Source organism: Hipposideros armiger, unplaced genomic scaffold (genome assembly GCF_001890085.2).
Source record: "Hipposideros armiger isolate ML-2016 unplaced genomic scaffold, ASM189008v1 scaffold_142, whole genome shotgun sequence".
In the NCBI taxonomy this organism is placed as follows: Eukaryota; Metazoa; Chordata; class Mammalia; order Chiroptera; family Hipposideridae; genus Hipposideros; species Hipposideros armiger.
In genome coordinates, this window is record NW_017731492.1 from 1,976,109 (window position 1) to 1,991,504 (window position 15,396).

General features: G+C 38.1%; 1 protein-coding gene across 1 annotated transcript; it reads right to left on the reverse strand.

The window, feature by feature from the left end:
• Window positions 1–2,164: 2,164 nt before the first annotated feature.
• MSMO1 (methylsterol monooxygenase 1) lies at window positions 2,165–15,358 on the reverse strand. The gene is made up of 6 exons (XM_019650569.1): window positions 15,212–15,358; window positions 10,290–10,575; window positions 7,448–7,596; window positions 5,760–5,886; window positions 4,271–4,425; window positions 2,165–3,134 (listed from the first exon to the last, which is right to left on the reverse strand). The coding sequence occupies exons 2-6, from the start codon at window positions 10,542–10,544 to the stop codon at window positions 2,942–2,944; spliced, it is 879 nt and encodes a 292-aa protein (XP_019506114.1). The 5' UTR covers window positions 10,545–10,575; window positions 15,212–15,358; the 3' UTR covers window positions 2,165–2,941.
• Between the last annotated feature and the right edge of the window lie 38 nt (window positions 15,359–15,396).

Below are 15,396 nucleotides of genomic sequence, written 5' to 3' on the forward strand. Positions count from 1 at the left end.
TAAGCAGAGACAGGTCACAGTCAACATCAGCGTCTGGCTCCTCCTGCTCAAAGTTGATGCAGCTCCTGGGCCATCTCCTTGGGCCTCATGGCTTCAAGTAATTGTCCCAAGTTGACAGTTAGCTACTGCTGGATGGTGAGTTTGCTCTCCCATGGTCTCAGCTCAAAGACCCTTTTCATTTCTGTTATAGAAAGGAGATTCACATCTAGGTAGATGATTCCATTAAACGACTTTGAAGGTCACGAAGGACACAGCATTTTGAAATGTCTTCACCAACTCTGGAAAAATCTCCACTTCTTCCAGGTCCGTATTCAAGCTAACAGGAGGAAGAAAGATACCTTCTGCTTGGGTTAGTCTTAGTCTTAAAGAAAGATTGTGGTTTTTTGGAAGCAAGATCTCTATCATCGTGGTCTTCTATTTAGAATTAAAGTGAAAACATCCATACCGTTTCTTATGGCTTGAAATGTGTTTCCCCAAAAGATATCAAAGTCCTACCATATTTGATACAGCTGCTCCACGCTAGGCCTCTATATTTACTCAAACTATTTTTTGTCCTTATAGCTAGAGCTTAAATCATTCCTGGCTACTCTTGAGTATGTCAAAATATGACATAAAAAACAGCATGCTTTTCCATGTGCAGCCAACCAAAGCAGAATAAAATGAGACCATTAACTTCTCTGCAATTTAGGCTTGCCAATAATTCAGCTTAAGATTGTCTAAACTTTTGGGTGAGTTAGTATCTGTAGTCTACTAAAATTCTCCAGTTTTTCAGACATACATTGCTATTAACACAGGTCTAACATCCTCCATTTGTGCGGCGCAACTTTAAATGACGACAAAAAATTTGTTGGATCTTGATCGCCATATAGAACAAAATATTAGCTTTTTCCTTTTTCCTTAATCATAAACGTGTTAAGCTTGCCTTCCGTGGCCATTATCCAAATCAATGATAAATATGTTTAACAGAACAAGGCCACAGACAAAGCCTCATGTGACGAGAAACTCTCATTAGTCAAGATAACGTGGATTCAGCTGTTAAACCAGGTTAAGAATTTAACTTTATTCCTAATCAACAGTGATACAGGAGGTACTCAAATTCTTAATCCGGTAGTGATTACATGGTTCTGACCATCCATCAATCTCTGTGCTTTTCTGTTTGTATAATGTACTTCAATTTTCTAACACAGTATTGCAAAAAATACTGAAAACCAGCATTGTAATCTCATTCAAAACTGTTTACAAAGCCTTTCGGTCACAGGTCCTTTCCCAAATCTGCATGGTCACCCCTCCCATTGAAGCAGGTTTATTTTTTTACAGAAATTGAATAAAAATTAACAGAAGAGGCTTGGGACTCTCCTGATACAGGGGAGGCTGTTAGGTGGGCATCAGGCTGAGAATAGAGGGATTCTGTGCAAGGGGACCTATTGAGCTACAGGCCTTAAGCCCTCTTTCCATACTTGATTCCCAGAATGAAAGCATCTGGGCATATTCTTCCCCAGACAGAAATAGGAAGGTTCTTCTCTGAAGAAACTGGACCTGAATCCAACCTACAGAAAAAGACAAAGTCTGAAATGGCTGACTTTTTGCCTGATCATCTAAAAATGGTTTCACAATCACATTTGCAAATTCTTTCCCTCCTCAGCAATGCAATTCATTCGAACTTAGAAACTTCCATGTTCATTTAAAACTATCAAGTACCTCATTAAATATCTCCTATTAGGAATCAATGCCCTCTTAACAGAACTATTTTGTGTCCCTTTTCAAAAAAAAGGGCTAGTTACCAAAAAAATGTATCCATGTTTTATAACAATTCAGTTCTACCATATACTGTTAGAATTATTAACTCTTGATTTTAGTTGGAATCTAGATATATGGAATTAAATCATCCCTAAAAAGTTTAGCTCTGTTCTTTCATCTATACAGAAAACATACGTTCTCTAAGTAGAGGAAAGAACTGCTTCAATACCCTCCTCTTTATTAGCTCAATGGAATTTCCAACAATAGATAACCCAATAAACACATGTTGAAATTGAAAAAAAAAAAATGAAGCACTTACAAAAATAAAATTACTCTTTTTATTACAAAACTTAATAATTTCACGATTTCTGTACTTTTCCTTACAAGAATAAAAGGTGACAGTTGGTATTCAAAATTGGAAACCAGATAATCAGACAAAAAAAAATCACATTTATTTCAATAGCTCAATGTGCAAATACACCAAGTCAGTTCACAAAGTTTCAAGATACAGCTTTAAGTATAATAAAAACCTGATTTTCAAATATTAACAAGTAAACAGAAATAAAGCTTCATTTTTTAAAAAAGTTCAAGAAACTTGAAAACCTTTAGACGAAAATATTCCACTTCCATCAATCCAAAATGTCTTAAGAGACGCCAGTAGTACATTGGAATGCAAAAGGACTTCTCAAAGAAAGAGAATCACCCTAAATTAGTCAGCTCCACACAGAGTGTAAATTCTCGGTGCTGGCTAGTCCTCATTTTGCAGCCTTACTCACTTTGTAGCAATTGATGTCATTCAACGCATGACATTTTGATCTTTAGGCAAATCCTAAAACAACTGTCTCAAGTTCAATGAGGCCAACATCCACTACCAGAGTTTTGGAAATGCCCACTATATATTCAGAAGATTCAAAGACCAATTTCAACTTCAGACCTATGGCATTACTGGGTGAAAAGACATAGATTAATACTTTTTCCATTACGTAAAACCAACATGGCCTTTAAAACTTCCTTTCTTATTTCTACACATACAGAACTTGAATGGAGAAAGTTCTCACTAGAAAGATAAAGGTTGTTAATTTTTTTTTTTATCACTTAGCAGCCAAGACACATTTATTTCTGCTCCCCAAAAGCAATGTTAGCTACTAGGTTTAATTCAGGAAAATGTACGTATGTCTTCAGGAAGGTTTAAATAGATATTTACTCAGTCTTTTTTCTCAACCTTCTTCATCTTTTCAGTGTAGGCAATAAACTGAGAGTCTGTTCCAAAAATTCTATCCCACCATGTAAATGTTGAAGCATAGTTTCCAATGAAGTTCATGTGGTGAAAATCATGATGCCGAGAACCAGCATAGAAAGGGATGAGGTTTAGAGGGTTGAGAGGAATATCATAACCACTGAAATAAAAATAATAACGATTATGAGAGCATTACGTACACCTCAAAAAACTGACATTTTTATTGACAGTCATATGTTTGTTAACTAATTCAAATAACATTCCCCTTTACCTAAGTCACTTTATTTCTGGTATGTTTACAAAAGACAAAAACTTAAGCGAAAATTTCATACTCTATAAACCACTTTAAGAAATTTTTAAAAAACTTAAAAGGTCTGTGGAAACTGTATATCATACATCAGGGAATGAAAGAGAGTAGTTGTAGTAAATGAACAGATTTTTCAAGAATTATTTTTCTTTTCTGTTTTAGAGGAGTTTCCCACCCCTAATACTACACGTCTTTTAGGAAAAGGTGTATGAAATTAATATCAAGCATTAAAGGTTAGACCTGAGAACCACTGTGTTGCAATTTCTTTTACTTTTTTAAGCAATGACAAGTTGGAATTAAATATACCATATTAATTAAAATATTAGTGTGTTTTCTGTAGTTGGGGGAATGCATATGATTTCAAAAAGAAATACCATTTATAGTATCCTTTATTTCTAATACTTTTCTAAAATCTGATAGCCACAATTATACAAGTCCACATCACCCCAATCTCTTCCTCCCTGTAGGAGACTGAGGGAAGTAGAGAGGAGGCAACAATGGAAGGACAGAAAGAATGAGAGAGACATGATTTACAATTTACTTACAGAATAGTCTCTGCCTAGAATTAGAAGCATTAATTTTACTACTTTAGTGGCTTAAAAATAATTCTTAGAGTTTAATGTTCTGCTTTCATGGATATAGTAATAAATCCCAAATCAAAAATGCAATGAATATATACTTTTTTTTTTTTTTTTAGCTGAGTAATCCTGCCACCTGTTGGCAGCTCAGTGGCAGCTCAGGTTGGGCGGGACTCAAGCCACTGTTGTGCAGAGCTCGCACTTTTGAGCGAGCTCTTAACTGACTGAGCCACTTGGCGGGCCCTATTATTTGAACTTTTATCCAATGATTATATTCTCTTGTTTTCTTAAAAATCATATTAACAAGATTAATTTATTCTATTAGTCTCCTTAGAAATAAAGATCATCTTATGACCATGAAAACAAAGACATTTTATGATGCCTTATGCCAGAACAGAAACCATAGCTCACCTGTGGACATCAATAGTTTCTAGCAAACGAATGGTCACCCATGCCCAAAGAAGAACTACATGATCACATAAAAGTACGATTCCAATGAAAAATCCAGTTCCAAGAATTAGAGTTTCCAGGGGATGTGCATATTCAGCTTCCATTCCAAATGGAGCCTAAATCAGACAGATAAGAATTCCTTAATATAATGTGACAGTTAATTTTATGCATCAGCTTGGCTACGCAATGGTGCCCAGGTGCTGGGCAAACACCAGTCTGGATGTTGCCTTGAAGGTATTTTTCAGATGTGACTAACATTTAAATCAGTAGACTCTGAGTATAGGAGATTATCCTTCATAATGTGCAGGTGGGCTTCGTCCAATCAGTTAAAGGCTTTAAAAGCAAAGACTAAGGTTTCCTGAGGAAGAAGGAAGTCTCAAGACTCTAACATAGAAGCCTTGCATGCGTTCTCAGGCTGCTGCCCTGTGGAGTTCAGAACCGAGACTGTAACATCAACTCTTTCCTCAATTTCCAGCCTGTGGTCTGCCCTACAGATTTCAGACTGCACAAGCTCCACAATCACATGAGCCAATTCCTTAAAATAAATCTGTATGTGTGTATATGTATGTATCCCCTTCCTTTTTCTCTGGAGAACCCTAATACATATTTACTAATTTACTTATATACTTTTATAAAATTGTTTCTATTATGTAATAAGATATCTAGCCATTCATATGTAAACAATAAAAGTAATTCCTAATAAAATCTTTTAGTTCCCACCAACCATCAAGGTCTAGGGATGTCCTTATTAATATCTTAATAACTGTCTTTAACAGTTTAAGATAAAGGCATTAAACAACTGACTTAAACTCTAATTTTGGTTTATGCATCTGAATTTGCTCTGTCAAGAAAGGAATGCTTGGTTTAGCATACCATGTAATTAGGATCAATGCAGAACATAACTAGTTTGACAAATACACATCAAAAGTAGTTCTGATAAAAGTCACTATTTTTGTGGGGGCCAGCAATGTGGTGAGAATGTTTTAAAACTAAGTCAGTAATTCTCTTAGAAGTTTAAAGATTAAAGGTTTGTTGTTTGTGAGTCCCATTTCAATAACCCTAAAATCGCTGTAGCTTCTATTAAACTGCCAGGTATCCACCTGTGTCAGACAGTGCTCTGGCCAAAGATGAGAGCCTGAACTGTTCCATGTAACATTTTTCTTTCAGGTCTCAATTTACCATGAAATTAAGATGCTAAAGAAAATTTGTAGAATTGGCTCTGTCTGTGTGTGTGTGTGTGTGTGTGTGTGTGTGTGTGTGTGTGTGAGAGAGAGAGAGAGAGAGACAGAGACAGAGAGAGAGAGAGAGACAGAGAGATGTTCTTAACAATCATGGCAAAGGAAAAATAAATAAACATCACCGACAATTTTTTTTTTGAATGCTCAGGAAATAAAAATGACATTTTTTCCCTAATAGAAAAAAACATGTATTAAATATAATTCTAACATACCTGAAACTCATGATGAATTTTATGAATATATTTATATATTTTTTTGTGGTGTAAAAGCCTATGTAGGAAATAGTGCCAGGTATCCTCAATCACCGCACAACCAAAGCATCTTGCCAAAAGCATATACCTTTAGGATGAAAACATTGTAATGAGTATAAAGTACACTCTAGATTCTTATTTGGGATCACTGCGTGAGACATTACATAAAACCAAATACCTACTTACCAGCTTGACCTAATTGGATATATTGATTAATAAATTCTCAAAACTGCTAGATACAAGGTGGCTATATGATACCATCTGAAGAAGAGTCAAAAAGATTGACCACCCAGGTGATGACTGGGCCCCTAATATATCCTATCTTAGGTCTGTCATAAAAAAAAAAAAAAAAGATTGACCACTATGCCAATCAATTCTAACTCACTTTTTAAAAAACTCACAGGTATAATATCAGTTAAGAAACAAAACTCAAAACTTCTAGAAAAACAGTAACATTAATGAAGGGTCTGAACTAAGATTAGTAACAGTAAAATCATCACTTTTTTCCACCAAAACGAAAAACATTAAGTGCAATGGGCAAAAATCAGTCTACATACAAATGAACACACACAAAGAAACTCATTTATATGTTATATAGAAAAAGTATATATCTACATATTGGTATGTTTGTATTCAGGTTATGTTAGAAATATGTAGTTGAATACAAATATTATTTGCACACACACACAGTGCTCAAATAATATAAGACAAGGTGTGATCAAAAAACACAGTGAATGCTGCTGTCGAGTGCCATCCAATGGAAAGGCAGGGATCTTCAATATGGGAAACAGCACATAGGACCTTAGTAACAGTGTGTGACAAGTTTCAACTTGTTCCATGCAGTCAGTCGGGTATGAGCTGCTGTTGAGAGATGGTATATTTTAAAGTGTGCTGTAAATCAGCACACTTAACATGAAATGGGCAAATGGTTTCATCCTCCATCATAACAACACTCCATATTACACATCGCTTCTGGTACGGCAATTTCTGTCAAATAAAAACATTACGGTGTGTCCTCATCCACCTTATTCACCAGATCTGGCACCGTGTGACTTCTGGCTCTTCCCCAAAGTCAAAATGACCATGAAAGGTAAATGTTTTGAATCTATTCAGGATATGGAGGCAGCCATGACAGCACAACTAAAGAAACAAAAGAGGACCTTCGGAACTTCAGAAAGTGGCAAGAACGATGGGAAAAATGTTTGAAGCAAGGGGGAATATTCTGAGGGGGATTAATGGTAACATATCTTTTACTGTAACAAGATTTTTTTTTTTAATTTAAACATTCACCATATTTTGTGATCACACCTCATATATTTGTGTCTATATGGACACAATTTTTATAAACCTCACAACTATTCTGACTGTTTTCATTCATTTTAGACTTAAAATGTAATATTTTTTTCTTAGTATAAGCACCTTCCATTAAAGTATTACACTAAAATACAGAAAGATCTATAAATGGAACATTTTAAGTTCCTCCTATGGTTTACTTTTCTAAATTTTATTTACGTCCAAAGTTTAGAACAAACATTAACCAAATGAAGAAAGAAGATAAACATTAACAATATTTTAACTGGGTAACAAATCATGACTGAGTCTAAAAATCAAATCTTTATTTATATAAAGATTTATTTATATCTACATACCATCTTGGCATTCTTTGCCAATCATAAGGAATATTGAAACACTCTGTAAAATAATAAGTTCCACAAATCAAAGGAAGCTGGATACAAAAGTGATTAAAGAGAAGTACTTTAAAGCATTTCCACTGGTTTTCCCATGTTTCTGGTTTATCCTATGGAGAAAAAGCACAATATTTAGTATTAGCCTCTGTTATCAGTAGGTTTGATATCCAGAAGGAAATTCGTAATTTTTTCTCTAATGTTTAATGAGACCTTAATTATATATTACTCAATTAATTATATGTTTTGTGAATTCTACATTACAGTTACTATATTACACTAACTAAGGCCCAGGAGTCACATCCTCCCCTTCTAAATCTTGACAACTACTATCAGTACTTTAAACAGGTGAAGAAATTGGACAAACCTAGGCATAACAAACATAAGATCTTAAACCAAAGAAGCACAACAGTATGACTAACTCTGCAGTCTTTGCTACCCACAGATCATTCACTTCTTTTACCAGAGATATCAAAAAAGAAATGTGTTACTAAGATTAGAGTTGGGTCTCCCAACTGTTGGAGCTGCTGTACCAGCAACATTGAAAGCCTTTAAATCGATGCTTCTAATCATCTGGCAGTATTCATTCCCAAAAATTAGTGCATTTTTGTTCATCTACAATGACAGAATTGGAAACTCTCTGAGCTGGAAGAATTCAGATATGTCCAGGGGTTCCCAAAGAATGGAGAGCTACTGCTCACAGATGATGAAGTTCACAGGCTAAAGTCAACGAGAGAAGTGAGATCAAACGCTCATTTAAAAATGTTCAATTAAACCTCATCAAGATGCCAACTTGCCTAGGAAGCCATAGTAAAAAGAAAATTAAATTTATCAAATTTAAAGGCTGCACTTACATAAGAAAAAGTGGTTTTGCTTTTATAAAAAGATGGTGATAACAAATAATGATTACTTTGTTTTAAACGTCCTTACTTAAAAATTCAGAAATCTGCCAAGGAAAATTTTTTAACTACAATATCTCAAGTATGGGAACTACCATAATTAACTTTAGTGATTTTTTTTTTGTTTTTAAATCCCCTTATATTATGAAAACTTGTACTGATTTACCATCACAATTTATTTTAGTATCAAAAAAAGCTCACAGCGCAAACTTCCGTGGTTGTGAAGCTCAAAGGCAGGCACGCTGAGGACAGGCTTGAAGTCATACTACCTAGTCTTTTAACCTGTTTATAAACTACCTATAACCAATTAGAGGGCTGCTTGTCCTTTCTTTTACCATATTTGATTTCAAGCCACTCATAAAACCTTGACTGAAAAAGGTCTTCCTCTCTCTAGAATGTTAATACCTCTGACCAATGAGTCAACTGCAGGGGACAGGAGGACAAGGATGCCATGGCCTGGCCAGCCATACAAAGAATTAGCTATGTAAGCAAATCAATGGGAACACATGGCAGCCAGAATCATCACAAACACACCTGGGAACTTTAAACATCCAAACGGAATTCTCCCTTTCAAAGCAGGCTCTTTTATAGAAAGCATTTCGGAATTTCTGTGTCCTCAATTTAGGGTAACAGGATAGTCTCCTTTGGGCCACATCCCTTTTTATTACCTCCCCCTTTTCCTTTGTTCTTTCTTCCTTTGGCTTGGAGTCCACAGGCACCTGACACCCCACCCCACCCCCCACCCCGCACTATCCCCAGAGAGGATCAGTGTCAGTAATGGTTTAAAGTGAGAGTCAATGGGAGAGGCAATAAAGCTAAGAGACTATGAGAGAATGTGTGCAGCGAATGCCATCCAGTGTAGACTCAGTGAGTGCAAATTTGTCTCTATGGATGAACACTTTTCAAGATGTCTCCTTTCTACCAAGACTGTGTACCCCTGAGTTTTAGTTTGGCATGACTTTTTAGAAAACTAAATAGTAAGCATGAGAAACTATCCTGGGTTTACCAAGTGCTGATAAATCCTCTCTCTCTGGTTAGCTAGTCCAGATTCTTTCCTGGGAACTGTCAAGCTCACTACTCTACACATTAGTAAGGTCACTATTTTCCCTGTGTTTAAAACTAGAGGCACTGTGCAGATTTCAACACCTTGTCATGTACAGTGGGCTCTCAGGAAACATTTAGTGCATTGAAGCCAATACCTAGAGGCTAGGAGCACTCCTCTGGGATGACATGAATGCTGCAGAACTACCACTTCATATTTTGGGGGGAAAAACAAAACTTTAATAGCTCTGATCAAGGTCTTGGAATAGTAACATACACTTAGGGGCTGAGACCTCAAGAGCTGGAGGGAACTGCAAAATAAATACCTACAAATCCCCACAACTTTCCTTTCAGCTAGTTTAAAAATTAAAAAATTAAAATTAAACCCATTACATAAACATCACATCTACTTAAAGCACAATTTAACAAATTATTCTTGAAACATTTTCAATAATGATCGAAGGCTGTGCTGTCCAATATGGTAGCAACTAGCAACAAATGGCTACTGAACACTTCACATATGGCTAGTCTAAATTGAGATGGGCCAAAATTAGTGTAAAATACATACCAATTTCCAAGACATGATGAGAATACGAACATAAAATATCCCAGTAAGTACTTTTTCATTCTGATTACTTGTTGAAATAATAATAGTTTATATTTATTGTGTTAAGATAGATTATTAAAGTTAATTTTCCTATTTCTTTTTACCTTTTTATGTATCCTACTAGAATATTTTAAATTACATATATGGCTTCATTATATTTCTATTGACAGCCCTGATCTAGAGTCTCTCAAAACGACATTTCATTTTTAAAATAGTCAACATTAATAATAACATTCCATTGCAAGTCCATCATACTCACCTTTTGAATTTTGTACTTTTTCATGAAAGGTATGAATTGAAACAAAAATCCAGGTAAACAGAACAAGAAATAAAGGGCTTCATGAACTATGAGGGACCCCCATGTTGCAATCTGGAACTTTGTGTAATTATCTAACATATAGTTCCAAGCATTTTTAAATGGTTCTTGCAGCGGATTCTCAGGTAAAAGTGAGTCTACATACTCCACAGCCAGAGATGCTGAACTGAAGATGCTGACACTTTCATTTGTTGCCATTTTTCAAATCTCTGCAGGCAGCGTTATAGTTCTGTAAACATAAACAAATACACAATACTTATCAGAATTCAAAATGAATACACCCTCTGACCCGAAATTTTGTCACTTGAGTGTATCAAGACAGGCACATTAAGACTGAAGGAAGCATTACTTATAATAGCAAAACCAAAGAGAAAGAAAGAAAAACATAAATTAAGTCCATTGATAAGAAATCCATTAATAGATTCTGTTAACTCCTTCCACAATTATACAGCCACTAAGAATGAGGAAGGTCTATAAGGTTCACATAGAAAGGTGAATAAGACTCGGTGGTAAGTGAAACAGCGAGTTGCAGAATATCATGCATAACGAGAGCCCCACTTATGTTTTTGTGACAGATTATGTATTCTATCTATGCACGTTCACGCATGTGTACATACAGAAATACACATAAACACAGAAAATGTACGGAAGGGTACACAGGGAACAAGTTAGAGTGATGACCTTTAGGAAAAAAGATCAAGGGTAATAGGGGTGTGTGTACGCTCACGTGCACACTCACAGTGGGAGGTTGTTACGAAGGAGAGGAAGAAAATTGTCTTCTCATTTTATACCTTCTTACAATTTTAATTTCTTTCATGAGCATGTTTTACTTATATAATAAATAAGCTTAATAATAGGTCACCAAATCAAAAAGAGAAACTTAAGAAGAATGTCACGTTCCTAAAAATGTTCACTGCTGTTCCTAATTTATAAATTATGATGGACCACTCTACAAATATTTGAAGCCTAAGAAGCACTCTTAACAGTGCTTAAAATGCTCCCCTCCCCACTCTCAACTCCCAAATTGACCTCTTATCCCATTCCTCATAGAGGCTATTGGGAAGCTTAGCCAACTTCCTCAGATCTCTGAACTCACTCTGCATCCTTCCTTATTCTTTTGTCTGACCCATTCCCAAGTGACTTATACCATGAAGACTATCGTGTTACACCCTGTGCCAACCCAACCTCAAAATTTCTCTTTGCTCACTCACCCTCTCCTCTAACAATGACTAATCTTGTGTTCATCTTACCTCATCAAGAACTTGTCCATCACTCACTTCACCTTTCTCATCTTTTGTCTTTCCCTCTTCACAGAGTTCATTTCCTCAAGTTTAAAAACATACTCAAGTCTTCCTTTCTTGAGAAAAGCTTTCCTAACTTCTATCACCTCTCCCTTAAGCCACTGTCCCATTTCTGTTTCTTTCCACCAACCAACTCCTTTCTCAAAGGAGAGATCAACATAAAGCCTGACTGCTTAACTCTCACCCACACAACTCACTCAACTAGCTGTAATCTAGCTCCCCACTTTCACCTAGATGTCTTCAAAGACCTTCTAAATTGCAAAATACAAGTCATTCCAATCTTCATTTTCATGAGGTCATTAATAAATTTGACAAAATTTCTTTTTAGCTGAGCCATCAAATTTAACAATTTTGAACCAACACCACTTACTAGCTCTATGACCTTGAGCAAGTTACATAACCTCTCTGAGCCTCAGTTTTATCATCTGCAAAATATAAAGAATAGTAAATAGATGGTGGGAATCTTTTCACAATGTCAAATCACCACGATTTACACTTTAAATACCTTACAATTTTATCTGTCAATTATACCTCAATAAAGCTGAAAAAGAAAAAAAAAGAGTAACAATAGTTCTTCCAATGAGTCTAAGAAAGAATGCATGTGAAGTCCTTAGCACAGGATCTGACACACAGTAATTCTAAGAAGCTACTAAGTTTTTTGTTGTTGTTGTTGTTTTTTACAAGATTTTATTGAGGAATTGGGGAAGGAGATCAGACAAGTTGTTGTTCTTCAGTCTTCGTTGTGGAGGGCGCCAGTCGCCATCTGGCTTCCAGTCGGCAGCTCATGGCCTCTAAGCTCAAGGTGCTGCGTTCAATCTTAGTTGCGGGTGGGCGTAGCCACCATCCCACATGGGAGTCGAACCAGCAGCCTTGTTGCTAAGAGTGCACATTCCACCCACTGAGTCATCTGGGTGACAGCTCAGCTCAAGGTGCCAAGTTCAGTCTTAGTTGGGGATGGGCATAGCCACCATCCCATGCGGGAGTTGAACCCGGCAGCCTTGTTGTTAAGAGCGCACGCTCTATCCACTGAGCCATGTGGTCGGCAGCTCAGCTCAAGGTGCCAAGTTCAGTCTTAGTTGCGGGTGGGCATAGCCCACCATCGAAGAGGCAATCTTGTTGCTACACCAGCTGAGCCATCCTGCCACCTATTGGCAGCTCAGTGACAGCTCAGCGTCACTGACCCATGTGGGAATCGAACCGGTGGCCCTGTTGCTCAGAGCTCGCACTCTTAAGCCAACTCTTAACCAACACGCCACTGGGCCGGCCCCAGAAGCTAGTAAGTTTTGACTGAGCACTTTCTATGTGCCAGGAACTGTGTTCTAAGTGTGCTATATGCTCTCTCTATAATTAAAGACTTTAATCCTTGCCACACTTTCATGAGGTAGGTACTTTTATTATCCCCGTTTTCTAAATGAAAAACTCAGCTTTAGAAAGATCATGCAACTTTCCCAAATTACAAAAACGCTAAGTGGGGAGGTCTATGCTCTCATCCATTATGCTATACTACAATCATAAAAAACCACACACACAATAAATATTACAGTAAGAGAATAATTCCTACAGCTTATCCAAGCCTCCTGAAAGAGTATTCTATACAGGCTGTCTTCCTTTTCATATTTCCCATTTACTCTCCAACAACTACAATCTACTTTCTATTCTTATCACTGCTGAATTTACTCTTACTAAAATCATTTAGGATCTCCTAGCTGCCAAATCCAACAAACATTTTTTGGAGTTTATTTGACCAATCTGGGAGATTAGATACCTCTCTCCTTGAGATACTTTCCTTCCTTGGTTCTTGGAATTCCCATGTATTGAGTCTGATTTAACATGTGCTACTAGGGTACAGCCACTGTGTTAGCTTCTGCCCTCACCCTGTCTTCACAAAACACAAAATCTAGTGAGCAATACAAAGAAGGACACAGACTATCCTAAAACTATGTGAGAAGAACAATAAAGGGTGGGAAAGAGTGCTAGGAGAACACAGAGGAGCAAAGCGAGTCCCTGGAGAAAGACGTTATCTAAACTGAGCCCAGGAGCATGAGGGAGGAGACCAGATTAAAAGAGAGGAAAGTAGAGGAAAAGATTTTGGGAGAATAAGGGGATGTTTTGTGTAGAGGGATCCAAAGACTCGACCAGGAGACAAGAAAGGATACTGTGCTTGGATTGGGTATGTCTGTGTATAGCTTTTGAGAAAGGAAGACTTGACAATTGAGACTGTTAAGTTTTCCAGTGATGCTGTCCTTACTCCTTTTCTAGTAGTAATCTGGTAATTCCAGGTTACCTTGGGTGATCTTCACTACTTCCTATTTTTAAAATCTGCTGATATCCATAACCTCTATTTCTAGCCCTCTCCCCTAAACTCCAGGTTCCGATTAAACACAAGTCTACCAGCTAAATCCAATTAAGACAGTTCAAAGGAACCTGAAACACAACATGTCCAGAAGTTCTGCAACTCTTCCTCACAACCCTGCCCGAATACTCCCTACTTCCTGTAATCCCTAACAGGTGAATTGCACACACCTGTTTAGTCATCTCTCACAGAGTGCTCTAAGTTTCACCTATCTCTGCTGCCTTAGGTAGTCTTCAAACTCTCGACTCAGTCTAGAGGTGCCTGGTTTAACTAACATTCAGGAATTGTTCTCCATACACTGGGAGGGAAATTGGCACATGGCTGCCAAAAGCAGAAAACAGAAATTAAAGAGGAGAAGGGACAGGAAATAGTGAATTTTCTTTTCCTTTTCTCATTCTTGGACCACCTGACTGAATGGAAACCTGCGCTGGAGCGGGCTGATTAGAGCCTCAGAAAAAAAGAAATTTAGTTATGTGTTGATTCTTTGAGTAACCCTGAAGTTTAGCTCTGAGTACTGCCAGCCAATGTTGGACCCTTTTCCTTAGTTAAGCAGGGGTTACACCAGGTCCCGCATATGCCCGAGTTGCCTTGCCTCCGAGCTTGCCCTTAAGCTTTACTTGCACGACCCAGTGCCCGGATCTATCTAAACAGCCAAGTTCCCCTCTTCAAGCCCTTCAAGTTAAAGGAAATGCCTCCCCTAAGGATAAAGACTAAGGTCCTCAACGTTGCAAAACAGGCCCTGCCAGGCCTCTCATCCTACACCTCCCAGTCTTACACTATCTGACCTCTCACTGCTCCTGCCGCTTAAATTCCTCTCTGGCCACGGAAACAGCATCTCGGGCTCATCCTTCAGTAGCCTCCTCTTAGACGTCCTTGCCCACCCCACCACCCCTAGAGCACATACACAACAGATCTTATCCCCTCTGTAAACCGTGTTTCTGTTTCCTAAAACTTTCATCACCCAGTGCTGTAACTATCGTCCACTATGTCCCGTCTCGGGATGACTGTAAAGTCTTAAAGGGCAAGAAACAAGCTCCCCCACCCAGCTCCACCACTTAAGAATTTCACACCGCTTTCCGCCCCCCTCCCCGGCCCCCCTCACATTGGGTATGGGTGCCCCCATCCGGCCCTGAGCGCGCATCCACGCCAGACCCGCTCCCCTCAATCCCGAGGAACTCAGGGGCGGAGCCCGCACGCTTCCCCTTCCTCACCTACAAGCCTGTCTTCCAGCTCCCTCACCAGGACGTTCGCGCGGCGATCGCGGCTCCCCGTCACCCAGACTCGGCCAGGTGCAGGCAGCGAACCAGGAATGAGCCAGTCCCGGCTCAGCTTTGGAGCGAAACAGCTGCGGGTCTCGCTTCCTCCTGTTATTGGCTTGGGAGGGCATCCGCCCCGC